The following is a 17,824-nucleotide window of genomic DNA, read 5'->3' as shown; positions in this document are numbered from 1 at the left end:
TTTTTTTGACTAAACAGGAATTTATATCACTTGAAGCACTGATTTTAGTAAAGCCAACCGCAAAAAGTTAGTTAGATTTCAAGAGAATTTTTCAATTTGATAGTGCTTGTCAAAGTTGTAAAACAAGTAGGATTTTAATTGTCCCAGGAGCACTCATCTCTTTAAGTTAGTTTTTGTTTTAATATTTCATTTATTCTATATAACTCATCAGTGTTTGTAATTTATCTATTTATTTTTTTTTAGACCATCTTCCCTAGTTAAAAAGATACTTTGGTCTTTAAGTTAGTTAAAAAAAAGATTTTTACCCTTCTAAAGTTTTTTTTTCAACTTAAATAAAAGTATGATTCCAATTTTTCCACTTCATAATATCTATATTGTTTTTCTAACTCTTCGTTTTAAAATATATAATAATATTATATTTAACTACAATGGATTTTCAAATATTCAAAAAAATATTTTTGAGTGATAAACAAGTTTTTGAAATTCTACTTCTCTATAAAAAGTTTCAAATACAAACATATGTAAAACAAAGCTTTTGTAGTTATATTTAAAAGTTTTAACTAATTTACACAACTTTTCTTATGTTCTTAAGCAAAAAACCTTGAATTAATTTTTTTTTTTACAATGAAGAAAAACATAAAATTATCAATTAAACTTAGATATAAATTTACTCAAAAATCAACAAATTTTAAAACTTTTGTATAAAGATTTTTATAAGAATGCTAATCCAAGTTTAAGTAAACATTAGAGATTAAATATACTCAAAGTGCTTCATTTTTGTTATAATTTGCATTTGCTTTGTGTCATGTAATACAACTTTCTGATCAAAAGAACTGTAATTTTTATTTTTGGTTAACTTAAGTATTACTTCATGAATACTGTATCAGTTGAATTGAAGTTTAATAGATTCTAAAGAATTTTAAAACAATGTATAGCTCGATCTTACTTTGTAGATTTTTAACTAAATTTTATGTTGTTTATTTACTGTTTGTTTAATTTATTAAACAAATTTTGAAATATAACTGTTTAAAATTGAGAGCACAATAATTTTTAAAATATTTAAAAATTTTAAATTTACAATGATAAAGAATTAAATGATTTAGATAAACATTTGAACTAGAAGAAAAGTTTTAAATTAGTTTTAAATAAATATATATAAAGGTATATGTTCTGTAACTATAAATAAACAAATGTTTGTTATATGCCAGTTATTTCATTTCCTAATTGTTTGCAGTTTTAATTATTATACATTAAAAATAACATACTTTACTGCTAGGGTAACTTGAAGTAATTTGTTCTAAATGTTTTTTCAGATTAATAAAAAAAAAATATAACTCTTTTAATTTTTAATTAGTTCAGTGTATATTTATTATTTTATTACTAACAGTTTTATGTAACAAATTTTGCACTTAAGTAAATTTAGTTGTGTTAAATATGTTCACAAAATGTTGTTCTTGTGTTTTTTGAAGTTATAGAACTAATAGTTTTATCACTAACTGTTTTGTAAAACAACTTTAGTAATTATATAAACTACTTGTTTTTTTATTAAAATGTTTTCAAAAAATATTTTTTGTTTTATTAGATCTTTTAAATTTATTTAATTTTGAACAAAAACATAAATTTCTGGTTATTATTTATAGTCATGTTTATTAAAAGAACAAACATTTAAAAAGTTATATACTGTAGCAATTGACTTTTTAAAGTGATGTATGTTAAAAATTAATGGTTTCAATAGAAAATTCCTCCTTTGTGTAGTTTTGTTCCATTTTAGTGTTATTTTTCAATCAGAAATAAATAGTTACGTGGCTTAAAAATAAAAACAGTTACTGTTTAAAGCAATTTGTTTTAATTGCTTTAGAGTTTCTTTATGTTTTAAGCCAACTTTACAATCTACAATATTAATACTGATGTTTTTTTTCTGATTATTTTAATTAAATAAGAGTTTATTTAGTTTTAGTCTATTTGGTCTATTTTTTACTTTAAATGTAAAAATTTACTAATTTAGTATACTAACTTTATTAAAAAATTTAGAAATAGTAAACAGTTTTTTATTCAGTGTGTCAACTTATGAATTGTTGGTTTTGTTAAATCTTATTTGTCTTGTTGATTTACTGATTTACTAGTTTTTTAGAAATGCTTAAACAAATTAGTTGTATAAACCAAGCTTATGTGACATTTCAAAATATTTTTAAATTTAATTTGTGTTTTTATTAAACCGATATTTTCGTTCAGATGCTTAAAACTAAGTGAAATTTTTACCTCGTACCTTGGAAGTTTTGTTTTAATAGAACATTTTGATATTCAGTATTTTTGATCTTAAAATGCACTTTAAGCTGTATCTTTTTATCAATTTTCTTTATACCAAATTTAAAGTTTTTCATAATTATTTTATCACAAAAGCTTTTATAGAAATGAAATTTTGAAACTACAAAAGTAAGCTCTACTTTTTATGTGAAAACTACCTTTTAAAATTAAATAGTGTAGAAAATATCTTAAATCTATTTGATTAGTCTTTTTAATTTCACAGTAGATTATATGATGTTTTTTGACCTATTTCTTATTAAATTTTCAAATTAATACCTAAAATAATGACATAAAACAGTTAATTATGAAGCTTAAATTATTACCTATTATTTTTATAATTTAGTTTTAAGAAGTACCAATTGAAGCAATTTAATCCATTAATAATACCTAATAGCTTTAATCCATTTGTTTTTCATTATTATGATGAACAAAAAAGATTAAAAGACCAGCATAAAATTTGGAATAAGTTCTTCTAGGTGTTTTATATTGTAAAGTTATTGTAAAATAAGTTTTACTGTTTATAAGATGTTTTTTAAGGTGTTTTTTAGTTATGTAAATAGTTTTGCTGGATTTTAGACAGTGAACTATTTACAATTTCTGCAATTAATAATTTCTGCAATTGCTTTGATTTGTTTTTATTGTTTGTTATTTTTATATGTTGACTATGATAAAGCTTTAGTTTTTAATATATTCTTTATAGCTAATTTATCGCAAATTTATTCAACAATAACTTAATATATTTCAAGTATTGGAAAAAATACTTAAATTAGCTTTAAAAACTAAACTTTAAACTAATGATTTTTTTACATTTAAAAGTTTTCTGTATCCTATAGGTAAATGCACCGAATTTGTATACGTCCAATTATTAGAAATGATATCATTTGTTTTTCTAAGGTTATCCAAAAATCCTGTTCACTGTAGGAATATATGCAAACTAAATAAACTAAAAAGTTTTTTTTAATAATATTTATTATAAAACTGATAAATAACCTTTTTTTTAAATACACTTACTAAATTTCACTTTGTGTTCAGTGTAAAAGTCTAAAGCTATATAAATATTAGAGTTCAATACTTAATTACTGTATTTTATAAATTAATCTATTTATAATAAAAAATGCTTTTATCCATTGTTATCGTTAAAATTTAAACCAACATTTATTACAAAAAGGTTACATATTTTGAAGTTACTGTAAATTATAAAAAAAATCATAGTCTAAACATTATGTACAATTTCATTTAAAGATTTTTAAAAGAATCGTCTTTTAGTAAAAATTGAAAAACAATCTTATAATTTACTTTTTTTCAAATAAAAGTGTTTATTACTGTTATTTTGAGACTAAGTTTACAGAAATATAAAATTTAAGTTTTGAATTAAATTTATTTCCTTGATTAGAACCTAAAGTACATTTAAAAGTTTTATGTTTTGTTTTTTTTCTAAAGTTTTTATATTTTTATTTAAATACATTAGAAAAAATTACTCAATTAAAAATAATATTTTGAAGCTTATGTTAAACTCAAATTCACTTAACTTAAAATTGAAAAAGTTACATACTAAGCAAAAATTTTAAATTTAAAATCCAAACTTAAACAGCAGTGCGAAGTCAAATTTTGCAAATTTAAGCGACTGTGCGAACTCAAAAAACACGAACCTAACTGATAGACTTCTGCATTTGAAAATTTTAAGTATTAACAAAAAACTGCAAGCAACTTTCAAATCAGCTAAAGAATGATACCGGAATTTGTACTTTAAGTTTGCAAGAATTATTCTTTTAGTATTTTAGTATAAAGAAGTTATTTTCCGTAAACTGAAAGTTAATAAGAATAGCACTATAGTATAGTGTTTTAGTTGTAGACTAATTCATTTACTGAAATTCAAAAAAAGCCAAACTTAGCTCTTGGGCGATACTTAACGGTTAAAAATTTATATATGTCAATTTTCCAATACAAGTTGAATGAGGGCAAAAATAGCAGAAAAATTCTGGCAACTATGAGTCCGGCCCATAAATACTTATTCTGAAAAAATAACCCACCGACTCTAAACAATACCTGAACCTGATTTTTAGTTTTTTAAACTGTTTTTTTAGTTGTATCAGGTACTATATTAATATAAGAGTATATCTTAGGTCAGTTTTTTTTTAGTATGTGTGTCATATTTACCAAAAGTAGTCTTTAGCGGACTGCATAAGTTTTAAAGGTTGTACTATAAACGTCTTAATATATCTATGAAAGCAAAACTGTAATAAAGTAACAATTTAAACTAACTTTGTAGTGGAAATCATTTTAAAACCAAGTTTCGATATTTTTATATGTGTATATTTTAAAAAACAATAGTATAACTATTGGTGAAAAAAAAAACAACTGGTCTTAAGTAATGAGGTAGAAAACAACAAACAAATAAATAAAATAAAACTTTGTGTTTTGCATTCTTTTAAACACCATATTAAAAATTTTTTACTTACTAATTTAATTGAATTTAACTGAAAAACTATTTTTACTGTTGCTTTGATACTATAAGTGTCGCAACTAGTTTTTAGATATAAAAAACTGTTAACTTAGAAAATTAATGATACAAACTCTTTGTGTTCGCTTAAAAAACTCTAGTTTTTTTTCTATTCTATAGGGCCATCAAATTTAGTTGTGTTTATTTTTAAAATTTAACAATTTTATAAAATTACTTTGCTTTCAAAAGTTTTTCACTATTAATTTTTTTAATTTATACTTTCAAACGTTGGTTTAGTTAATTATAAAATGTAAATTTAATAATAGTAAAAATTTCGTTTTTATCAGTATATATTTTACAAAAAAAAAGAGAACTTAAATATATTAACAAACTTCAAAGTAACTAAGTATAACAAATGAAGGAACTTCTTAAAATATGAAAGTCAAAGTTACTTTATATGTAAACAACATTGTCTAAGGAGAAAGAACGAATTTTTTCACGAGCAAAACTAACGAAGCTTATCAGTAACACACAGTATCACACGCTTCAATTACTTTTACTTCAAATAACAGTTTAGAAAAAATAATTTCAATTGTAAGTTATTTTGTTACTTCAGGTACTACTTCTAAAAAATGTAGAAAATATTGGGTAGCTTTTGTTGCTGTTTTGCTTTTTAATTAAGTTTTTAGCAATCAAAGACAGAAATTATGTTGAACGCATAAAAAAGAGTAGATGAGTATAAAATTAGAAAGAAGTTATGTTTCTATACTGTATTTAGTAAAGGTTTATATAGGAATAAATTATGATGAGTAATTTATAACTGAACTTTTTATAATAAAATACTTGTTAAAAATAAAACATACACAAAATATAAACTATTAGAGAAAAAATAGTTGGATAGAAACGTTTTCAGAAAAAGTTAATCTACAGATATCTATCAAAACTACAACAATTCAGACTAAAAGTATATTTTTAAACAAAAAATTTTACATTTCAAATGAATAAACTTTAAGTATGTACTGAAATAAAACTTGCCAAAGTATTTCTTTTTAATGAAAACATATTTTTATAGTTAGTTAAACTTAATAGTATATAACTTTCTTAACAACTTCAAGTATACAAACTTAATTATTTATTATTTAAATCAATGCGCAAGAGTTTTTTCGCTATAATTATTTTTTGTGAAATAAGTAAAATAGTTTAACATAAAAAGTATTTAGCAATAACATCTTTTTATACTTTTTAATTGTAGATCAAACAGATTCAGTTCTTATAAAAATATGTAATTGAAGGTACACTAAAAAGGAGTGAGATACTACAATAGTATGTTTTGTGTTTAAGTTATAAATTTCTATTTCTATGTTACTAAAAATAAATTTGTACATTTCAGAGTTAGGTACCGTTTAAAAAATAATAACTGTGTATCAACATGTAATTTAGTTTAATAAAAACTGTTTTTAAATATAAAAAATACTTTTTTTTATTTTAATTTAGAATACACAACTTCATCAGTCTTTTAGTAAAGTTTAATTTAAAGACATGTAAATTTAGTTTTATACTTTTTTATATAGTAGTTTGTAGCTGTTTTAATAAAAACAAAAGTCTTCGTCTACTATGGGTAGTTCGAACTCTAAACTAAATCCAAAAGATATTGATGAATTAATGAGAATTACAAACTTTAATGGAGCGGAGCTAAACAATATTTTCCACACATTTCGAAAAGTAATGATTTTATATTATTTATTATAGTAAAAGAGAAGGCATTGTTATTAAAACAATTGTAACAGTTTTTAAATAGAAATATTTGAAAAAAATTGTTGGTTGTTACTAAACATTGGTGTGTATTTTTGTATAAACAGTTAACATTTAAAATTTAATTGTATTTCAACTACAATCATGTTTATTTTGATTTGACTTAAAACAATTGCTTTTTAAGTATAAATACAATTAAGTAAAAAACGCAAAATCAAAATATTGATCAAAATTATAATAAAAATTCTTCATTTAAAAACATACTTATTTTAAATAAAGATTATGTTCAACTAATTACAATTAAATTACCTTAGTACTTAACAATTTAAAAGAAAGTTCTGAAAATTCAAGTTTTAGTTATTCTGGTTTTTTGCTTATTGTATTTTTAAAAAAATATTATAAAACTAAATTATTTATTATCATAATTTTCTTAATTCGACCTAAATGAGATTTTTTATCAATAGAAAATTAAATAGACTTTTTGATATGACTATAATATGTTTTTGAATATACTAAAACTTAATAATTTCTATTAATTATTGATTTTTTTAAATAAATGTATTAAAAAAAGTTTTTCTTTCATAATATTATTTTTTAGATCTAAATAAAAGTTTTTAACTTTTAGAAATATGTTAAAACTTTTGAGATGTTTCCTTTAAGAATATAAACTGTCGGAATTTAAATTTTAAGAGTTTTATTTATAAGCTAACATTTAAAAAATAATTAATTTATTTTAAATTATTTATACTATAAATATAACTATAAGATATGAATTAGAAAAAAAAATTATCATATGCATGTTTTAAATTTTTTTGTTTGTTTAAAGTTTGTAATTTAAAAACACTGAAGAAAAAAAAAGTTAGTAATAATACTATAACGTTAGAAATAGACAGTTGTACTAAAATAAAAATGTTAAAGTTACTGAAACTTATTAAAAAAACAAGTGTTTTAATAAAATAATTTATAAAACCAACGCGTATCTCTGCTGATTAAAAATTGAAAGTTTTAGGTAGTCTTGCTGTAGTTTATTTCTCGAGAGTATTTAAGATCTTTAGGATTTAATGCTCTTCTACGTTACTTTTAATACTAAATACTTTCATTATAACCTCTACAAAAACAGTTTACTCAAAGCTCATAATTCTTAGTGATTATAGACAAAATTTAAACGTTAACAAACACAGTTTTATTAAAAGTATAATACAAATATTGAAAAAAAAGAGCTTTGAAGTAGAAAAGAAACTAGCAGAAGTATTATTATTTTTTTTTTATATACCTAAGTTTAATTTTCAATATCTCTTTTAACTAAACAGTTCTCTTTTTTAATTAAATTACTAAACTTGTTTTAATTAAATAAAAGTTATAGCTAACTTAGTATTTTTAAATGATCTAGATAAGTTTATCAATACCTTTATTAAAATAGCATTAAATACTTGAACAAACCATGTATTTTTATTTTATTACACATTTAACTAAAAGTAAAGAAAAAATAAGTCAGAAGTTATTTATAATTTGTCTACTACAAAACAATTTTTTAACTTTTTTGTTTCACATTTTTCATTATATAACCTTAAGTTATAATTAACGTCGTATTTTTTAGTCAAAAAGTATAAATAATTGATTTTGTTATAGTTATCTTATATTAACAAAAGTCATCTCATTTAGTTATACAATTCACCAAAGATAGCTTGTTGTTACAGGTTAATTAGTTACTTATTTATAAAAAAATAATTAGAATTAAAATTATTACATTTTAAACCGGTCCTAAACATAAAAAACTTAAAAAGCTTTTTACTTTTTTTGATCGTGTTTTAGAATTTATTACTATTTTAAATCAGCTCTGGTCTTTTTTTTTATTTATTGTTTAGAAGCTTTGACTATAACAGTAATTCATAAAACGTAACAACTTAAAAAAATCACACTGAGATATCTCTGGCAGATTTCTATATAACTATCTTAGTTATTTATGCATAAAAAACTTACACTGCGCTACTTACTTCTGCTTTTTAAACTTAATAAAATAAATATTTGCAAATTAATTCAAAATTATACTTTAATTTGTGATTGGTATAAATTAGTTTTTTATATGTTTATCTTTAAAATAGGATCATCACACAACGTTTATTGATCGAACTGCATTTGTGCAAAAGTATAACTTCATATTCTCTGACTCTGCCTCCGAAGGAACTGCATTTACAGATCACGTGTTCAGACTGTTCGACATAAATCAAGATGGTACAAATGTGTATAGAATTTTAATTAATTGCTCATTATTATTTAAAAATTAATTTGATACAGTATGTCTTTAAAAAATTATGTAAAAACATAGAATTTGAGTACAATTTAACTTATATATTTAAAAAAAATATTTAAATTAAATAAAACACACTAAAATTAAGTTAAATTAATACATAGATTGCACATGTAAAAAGTTTTAAATTTTAAAACTTGAGTTAAAGTATAGCGCAAATCATTTATGTTACTCAACGAACTGAGGAATAAATCATACAATGTATCAAACTTGTAACCGTAAATTTGACATATATAACTTTGTAACAGTAATTATATTCTGGTTAAAGGTTTGCTGAACTTCAGAGAATTCGTGGTTGGTTTATCACTATCCTACAGAGCATCTATAGAAGATAAACTTTTCTGGATATTCAAGCTATATGATATAAATCACAGTGGAGACATTACAATTGAAGAAATGACTAACATCATGGAAGTAAGTTTTTAAACATTTAAAATAAGAGTAGACTTTATTAGTTTTTTAATGACTATAGTTTTTAATAGAAAAATTAAAATTTTCGAATTCAGCGAAGGTGATGAAATATTGGCATTATTTTATCATTTTTTAAACTAATTTTTTGCTCAATTAGCTCATCAGTATCAATATCATTGGAACATAAAGAACAAACTATTTTTATTTGTAAAATAAATTAAGTTAATTAGTAATATATTTTCATCAATTTTAAGTTTAAATATACTAAATAAGAAAAAAGATTAGAATAGTTTAAATAAACTTATATATTTCTAAAGTTGTAGGTTAAAAAAATATTCTAAAAACTTTTGAAGTATTAGTTTAAAGTGTCATAATAGTAAAATAAAAGTTTACCATAAATGGCTTTTTTGTTTATTTATGTTTAAATCCAGAATTAAAAAAGTTATAATTGAAGATCTCTAATAGAATGAAACATTGAATAATAACACAATTTTTCGAAATACTATTTAGAGTTATTTAAGTTTAAAAATGGCATAAGTTGCTTAATATTCGTTTAGTTTTTTTTAATAAAATTGTATAAATAAAAACTAGACTTACAGTTCTTAAGCAGTTTATTCTAACTTTTGTTTTTTTTTGTTTGTTTGAAATAATTTTAAAATAACTAGTATTAAATAATAGTAGAGTTTAATCTTAATAACTAATATTTTTTAATTTACAAACAGTGTTTGTACTCATTTTCTTCGAAGTTTAATAATGACGTGGCAAAAACAAACAGCAAAGATGTTTTTATGAAACTGGATGCCGACTACGATGGTAATGATAAAAAATTTAATTTTAGTATATAGTTTAAACCTTTGTGTACTATTTAATATTTTGATTAATTCTGCAGGTTCAGCAAAAATTCAGTAGTTTTTGTTAAGCTTTTGTAGAAATGTAATAGTATAAAACAAAAAAGTTGTTTTTTAACATTATTGATAAATAAAATACAAAAAAAAAATCCTTCATATTTTAATAATCTAGTATACTACTTTCAATTTATATTGTTATTATAAATCACTTTATATTATCAAAATAAATATATTTTCTAACAACAAAAGATTTATGAGTCGAAGAAAACAACTTCTTAACTTCGTTAATTTTTGGTTTTTTACATAAGTTTTTTTCTCTTAGTCCAATAAACAAAAAAGAATAAAAAACTATCATATCGTTTTTTATTTTATTCTAATCTGTGAGTATAAAAATCTATTAACCATTTTAACAATGTTTGATAAGGTTTATTAAAATTTACACAACTTAATAATTATATATTTTCAAGTAAATTGACTTATTTAAGAAAAAAAACAGTTTAATCGTAAAAGTACTAATAACTAAAAAATCATAACAAAAATTCCATACAATTGTGTTTTTACTTTAAAGTTTTAGCAATTTATTTTTACTAATAAACTTAAATGTATATAAGCTAAGTTTGATATTCGTATTTAATAACTTACAGGTAAGATAACTTGGAAAGAATTTCGCACAGGTATATTAAAAAATCATGACCTTATGAAGTTGATAGATTTCAATATTGAAAATTCTACTAAACTAGAGACTTAAACCGAAAATCGTGATACTCTTCAACCTTTTAGTCATACAATCAGTTTCAGTCACTGAATGATTGGCAAAAGAGTATTAGAATTTGAATTTGAATATAATCAAATACTTTTTTTCATAAATCATGTGTTTTTTACATTCCATATTAGTTATAAAATCGTAATGTAGAGTGGAGAAAACTTAGTTATTTTTAGTTATTAATACTTTTCGCTGTTGTATATACTTATGTTTTTAAATGCTTTTTTACTTTACATTCTATTCAATTTTTTGCAGACAAAATAAACTATTTAAGCAGCTTTAAGTTAGAATACTGGTATATAAACAAAAAACATTTAAAAATCTGGAGATCTAAACTTGAGATAATTAAACTTAAAAAAAAAATCTGAAAAAAAATTATTTCAAATTAAAATCAAAATAGTCAGGTAAAAGATACTAACTAAGAATGAATACATTAATCGCCATCTTCGACGAAACCGAGATACTTTCTCGCTTTTACAATTAGCATTAAATTAAATCTCAAGATTGTCAACAACAATCAAACCGACGTTCTGTGACTTAATATGGTTCTCATAAGGACTAGTCAGTCATACATAGTCTTTCTGGTGAGTCCGTATGTGAATGAAATTAAGTCACACAGAGTGTCGCATGAATTGTTGTTGATAGTCTTGAGATCAATTTATTGAAACTACAAAATTATACTAATAATCTTATTTAAAATAGAATGAGTTTAAAAAACTTAGTTCCAAAAACACTTGGTTAAAGTAAGATTAAAATATACAGTAGTGACATGATTTTTACGTTGATCTATTTGATTCAGTTTATAGGTAGGTAGAAATGTAAAACTTCGTATGAATTAATTAAAATAAAGAATTTTTTGTTCTTGTGAGAGTGTTTTTAATTATAAATAATTTTAGTTCTTTAAATTTCTATAGAACTTTTTTTTAGATAAAAACACAACAAATAATGTATCAAAAAAAGCTATTAGTTAGATTTTTATCAGGTGGACTACAAAATTTGAATAAAGATTTTGTAGAATAGTTTAACTTAAGCTGTTTTATGAAATTTTGTTTTAATTTTCTTTTACTTAAGTATCAACTGTAAATGTTACCAAAATAAATGACAAACTTACTAATTAATCAAATAGATTTTATATTTGAAATGTGCAACAAACAACTCAAAGTTGAAAAAAAAGTGTATCGTTTAAAAATAAATGTTTTTACGTATTAAAAGTTTTTTATTGAAAAAAATCGAATTAAAACTGATGGTTAAACTAATTTTATTTTTATTAGAATGTTAGCATTGTATTATTTGGAATAATGTTTACTCGTGCAGAGAAGAATGACAAAAGTTAATTTTTACTGTACATTACGTACGTGCACAAAACGTTCGGTATTTAGTATGTTTCTATAGACATGTTTTTACTGTATTTTATTATATCAAAAAAAAGTTTGTAGTTTTTAATAAGTTCTAATATAGTTGCTTTTAAAAAAAAAATGTAACAAGTTGTTTTAAAAACAACTAAGCCACAATAATTATGATTTTGTAAAATAAAAATTTTACAAAAAAACTTATTGTGCACATAACCTTTTCTGTAGTGGTCTTCTGTGCTCATTTTAGAAACGTTTATAAAACTCATATATAATCTTTTAAAATCTTATAATTAAGTTCTTTATGTAGTACATATACATGTATTTTTTTTATTGAACGACAAAAAGAGCGCTCAAAATAACTTGGTCCTAAAACCTGGTGCACAAAAAAACCTTTCGGTTATCGGGTGTTATCCATATTTTATAGTCTTTAATAATACTATAGTTGAGACTAATTTGTTTATGTCTGTAATTAAAACTTTATATTGTATGTGAGTAATATTTGATGTAAATATCATCAGTTTATAATTTGATAACTCATATTTATAGTTTAACTGTTTATATTTTTATACGAAACGCATTTTCATATTTTAGCTTTCATCTTCTAACTTTGAAGTACTTATATTTTCAGAACTCTGTTGAAATTTGTTATTATTCTGACATAGAAAAACGACGTTAGTCTTTAAAATATTAACTAGTTTTCAAAATTTTGTTTTATTTCATATTTTGTTCGGATCTTTATTAGCACCAAATAATTTTTAAACCTTTATTTGTTTTTATTAATCGTAGGTTTACTGTGAAATAATCAGTAAATTTAAATAGTACAGTTGAAAAAGCTTTCATAGTTTTATTTTGTAGATACTTTAATGGTTCAAATAAGAATAAAATAATATTATATCTGCAAAAATTGCGCAAAATAAACAGAATTATGGTTGGTTAGGTCGTAGGACCAAATACATTGAGCGTATTTTTTTGTCGTACAATAAACTATAATTAGATTATATATGATGAAATATTACATACATTATCAGTTAAAACAAAACTACTCTACTTAAAGTATTCTAATTTTAATTTTATATAAAGCTACTTGAAAAAAGAAATGTAAAAACGGTATACTATCAAAATCCACCCGCGTTTATAATTCACCCAATTTTTTTAAATTTTTTTTATGTATTAATTTATTTTATGTGTTTGTTGCTTTTTTTTTATTTTTATTTTTTCACTATCACTGTTACCCCTAACCCTTACCCTCGATCGGTAAGTAGTTCTCAAATTTGATTATGTGGATTTTGAATGCGGGTGGATTTTGATCGCGGATGGATTTTGAACGTGTCACGATTTTGATCGCGGATGGATTTTGAACGTGTCACGTAAAAACACTCAATGTATTTAAAGGTTTACTTAATAAATAAACTTATTATCGAGTATTTGTTTGACAGACTTTAAATAAAAAACAATAGTTTTCGTTGTAGGGAATTTCAGTGGTTAATTAAACTAGAAAAATGTAGTATAAACTAAATAAATCCTTGAAAATTGTCTCCTTGTATGTATATAAGTTGAGAAATTTTTATGGTTTAATTTAAAAATAAACTACAGTACCAAATTTTTTATTACTAAGAATAAACAACTGTTTTTGTTTTACTACGTTTGAAAAACGTTGTACATTTTTTTACTTTTAATCAAACTAAATATACTTTTATTGATCATAATTGCTGAAATTTAAGATTTTATCAACGCGGTTGTAAGTATAATACTTTCTAGTCTTAACAAAATGACTGCAAAAATGTATGAGTTTTCTAACCGTATATTTAGAAGAAACTTCTGTAAAAATGACTCAGATATTACAAAAATGTCAAAACGGCATCCATTTAGATGTCTGTAGACAACTATGTCACTGGTTATTCATGATTTAACTTAATTAACACTTACTACTATTTAAGTGCCTAAGATTTATATAACTTTTTTTAAATTAAAAACATTAACTTACAAATGTTTGCAAACTTTGTTTAAGTGATATAAATCTTACGAAAAATTTTATACACTACGTAATGATAACTTTAACAGTAGCATAAAAATACTAAATTCATAAAATTATTTTGTTAGTGTTTTTTTTTTTTGACAAGGCTCTGAGAGTTCAGTTCATATTTAAAACTTATTAAAGAAACAATTCACTCATGCAAATTACAATTTAACCACTGAGAGAAAATTAAAACATATTATAGACTAGTTAATGAGGCCATTTAAAGAAATACTTTAACAAAGTTGTGTCTTTTGGAAAGAAAGAATAGTTATATTTACTTTTTCTTTCAATTTGAATATTCTCAATAGCTTAAAATGAAGTATCCTTTAATGTTAATGTTTATTACATCTTTTTTAAACTCATATTAGAACGATTTTAAAGTTTAATTTCTATTGTAAAAAAAGTGTCATAAAGTAAAAATTTAGCAAAGCCTAAGTTTATAACAATTCAACTAAAAAGTAAACAGAGTACTTCCTTGAACATTTGTACTTTTTTTAAGCACATACTTATTTTTTATAAGCTTTTAAACTTAAATTTATAGTATACTAGTAAATAAACAAAGAAGAAAACAGAAATTAAATACTCTTGTTGTTTTAAGATTTCATGTAATAAGAGAAATCAAACATTAAACAAAATTAAAGAAAGTATTATAGATAGCCTTTGACAGTACTTGACTTGGTTGCCAGACTTTTAAGAGAAAATCACCGCACAACAGCTCAAACATGAAATTTCAGGAAACAAACAAGCATTTATTCAGAACTCTTTATTTCTAAATATTGGCAATTCTGCCAAACAAAAAAAAATGTTTAGACGTAAAACTTAATACTTGAGTATTTTATAAGTAAAAATAACTAAGTTAAACTAATAGTATCAAACTACCAACTCTTCTTGTCAAAAATAAAACTAGTTATTTTTTGAAATTTCTCTATCTTTCAAAATTCAATGGAAAACGGTCCAAAATTGAGTAAGTACAGCATTTGTAACAGCTGAATTTAACATAAACTCCAAATTAGAACGATTCAACTCGACTACAACAATCGAATTAAGCAATTTTTAATTTAAATGAAATACAACTATTATTAGATTAAATATATTTTCATGATAAAAGAATAACCACATCACACTAGTAGTTTTATACTTATTTAAACTTATTAATAAACATCCATCAAAAAAAAAAAAAACACTTTTTTCGTGTTTAAGAAACCTTTTTTTTTTATTAAAAAAAAATCAGATTGGTTTAAACACAAAATTTAAATTTATCTGATTACTTTAATCTTAGTCTGTATAAGAGCATAACTTTTTCTATGTTTAGTATTCAAAAACATTTTCACTGAAATCAAAATTCAGTTACAAATAGTAGTCAATATAAATAAAGTCATTCTAAGTCTAGACATAAATCTGTAGTTGATGTTAAATATTTACAAACTTATACTTTTAGACTGCAATTATTTTTAGATATGTTATGCTAAGTATAAATGTAAGGGATGTTATTAAATTCTTATTGACATGTTACGTAGATATATAACTTAATACATTTTTAATATAACAGTATTCAATATGTGTCTTATTTATTTATTATCATCTCTAAAATAAATTAGTTGTTCTCTTAGTTCAACAAAAACCTGTGTAGTTTGATAGGGGTCCTAATGACACTTTAAAAACTCTCTGAGTTGAAAGTTGCATAATCAAAAACCATGACTTACTGGAGCTGGACATAGAAACAAAAGGCCAGGAGTTCACCAAATCCAATAATTTTTTTATAATGCTGGATCAAGCTCCAGTGGGGTAAAAGGTGAGAGCAGCGGCTGAGTAGCAAGTTGTGAGAGCAATGGTGTAAGCCCATCAATAGGTGTGGTAAGTAAGTCACAAACCACAACCACTGAAATTTTATGGGCATTACACACTGTCAAGCACAATTACTCAGCCAGTTCGTGTAACAAACTGGCGGAGCTGAACAAAAAAAGTGTTTCCTGATAGTGCAATAGCACAGTCATGTCAGATGGCCTGAACAAAATTATCATACATGATAAATTTTGGCCTTGGACCACATTTCAAAAACATCTTGCTAGAATAATAATGAACAAGCTGTGTTTATAAGGTAATAATATAAGTAATTTGCTGATAGAGCTGTTTATTGCAAATACATTAATCATACACAGATGGTTCAAGTGATGTAATGGAAGTTTGATGATTGAGTTCAGCAAAAAAATTGTTGTTTTAACCTATAAAAAAAAAGGATTAAAAGCTTTATATAGTTTCAAGTGTTAGACTATGTATTTTAGAATAAGTTTAAATTAAGAGTTTGATTTAGAAAAGTCAGGAAAATTTTGGTAAAAAGTCAGGAAAATTTTGGTAAAAAGTCAGGAAAAGTCAGGAAATATTTTTCTCAGCTTGATCTGTGGCAACCATGTTATCCATATACAAGGTTTGGAATTCCCTAGAAATTTGCAATATTCCAAAAAATCTCTAGAATTCCTTAGAAAAGGTTGAAAAATACTTCGATTTCCCTAAAAGTTAGCTTTTTATTTTGCATGGTGATTGTAAACTTTTTCAATATTTTAATTAAAGGTTTTTGCCAAATGAAGCATAATCAAGAGAATATTGTGTTTATTATCTTATATATAAAATTAGTATTATTAATACATTTTAGTGTACTTGTCCACTATATTGATTTTTAGAAATAAAAAACTGAAGTGCTTTGAGTTTTTTAAGTAAAAAAAAATAAATTAGGTCATTTTAAAACTATCAAAATGTCTTTTATAGTACCTATTCATATAATATATTAAAAACAAATTATACAGTATTCTTCTATTATTACACTATCATATGTTTCTGTGTGTTAAACCAGTCAACACACTTCAGCTGAGCTCTGTAAAAAAATAAATACTGTAAGTAAAGAATAGAAGCTAAAGTAGGTACACATGTGTCCATTAAAAATAAAAAATAGTTGCTGTAGATTTTTATAGGTTAATAATAGATAACATATTAAATGTTAAATCCGACTCTTATAAAACTGTATAGTATTTGTAATTATTAAATCTAAATTAATACAATAATACAAAATAAGACAACAAATCATAATATAAACTAGAATACTACTCTTGCACATAGTTTAATACTGTCCATAGCATAAAGTTTTCAATGTATGCTATAAAAAATCTATATAAATTAGACATAAAGACTGAAACATCAAAACCACATCAAACGTTTTATAAAAATTACCTTAATAACCTTAATAATGATAAAAATACAGTTATATTAAACAGGGTTGCCCTTTAACCTGGAAATACCTGAAAAAACCTGGAGTTTGACAATTTAGTCAAAAAAAAAACCTGGAAAAACCTGGAATTTTAACAATTTTCACATGTTCAGTAGTAAAATTTTGATTTGACTCAAAAATTCTATAATAAAAATTAAAAAAAGTTGTAATCTTCAAAAATTATTTTTATTGAAAAACATATTCAAACTAGCTTTACACTATGTGTTCAATGTTTTTATACTTTTTAACACAGTTTCTTACCTTAAACTTAACTCTAAATACAGTTAAAAAAAATTCAGATTAAAATAGACCCAAAAGTGTGTACTTTAAAAATCTGGAAGAAATTCGGAAAACCTAAAAAAAAAATTTT

At 22.8% G+C, this 17,824-nt stretch overlaps 1 protein-coding gene across 1 annotated transcript; it reads left to right on the top strand.

Annotated features, from left to right (window-relative positions):
• The first annotated feature begins 6,319 nt into the window (after positions 1 to 6,319).
• On the top strand, positions 6,320 to 11,109 carry LOC145834724 (neuron-specific calcium-binding protein hippocalcin-like). Its single transcript, XM_082942227.1, has 5 exons — positions 6,320 to 6,466; positions 8,599 to 8,728; positions 9,073 to 9,218; positions 9,938 to 10,028; positions 10,708 to 11,109. The coding sequence occupies exons 1-5, from the start codon at positions 6,359 to 6,361 to the stop codon at positions 10,809 to 10,811; spliced, it is 579 nt and encodes a 192-aa protein (XP_082798353.1). The 5' UTR covers positions 6,320 to 6,358; the 3' UTR covers positions 10,812 to 11,109.
• Positions 11,110 to 17,824: the final 6,715 nt, after the last annotated feature.

This window comes from Thalia democratica, chromosome 4 (genome assembly GCF_965202585.1).
Source record: "Thalia democratica chromosome 4, ktThaDemo2.hap1.1, whole genome shotgun sequence".
Classification (NCBI taxonomy): Eukaryota; Metazoa; Chordata; class Thaliacea; order Salpida; family Salpidae; genus Thalia; species Thalia democratica.
This window is presented reverse-complemented; position numbering and strand designations above follow the sequence as displayed.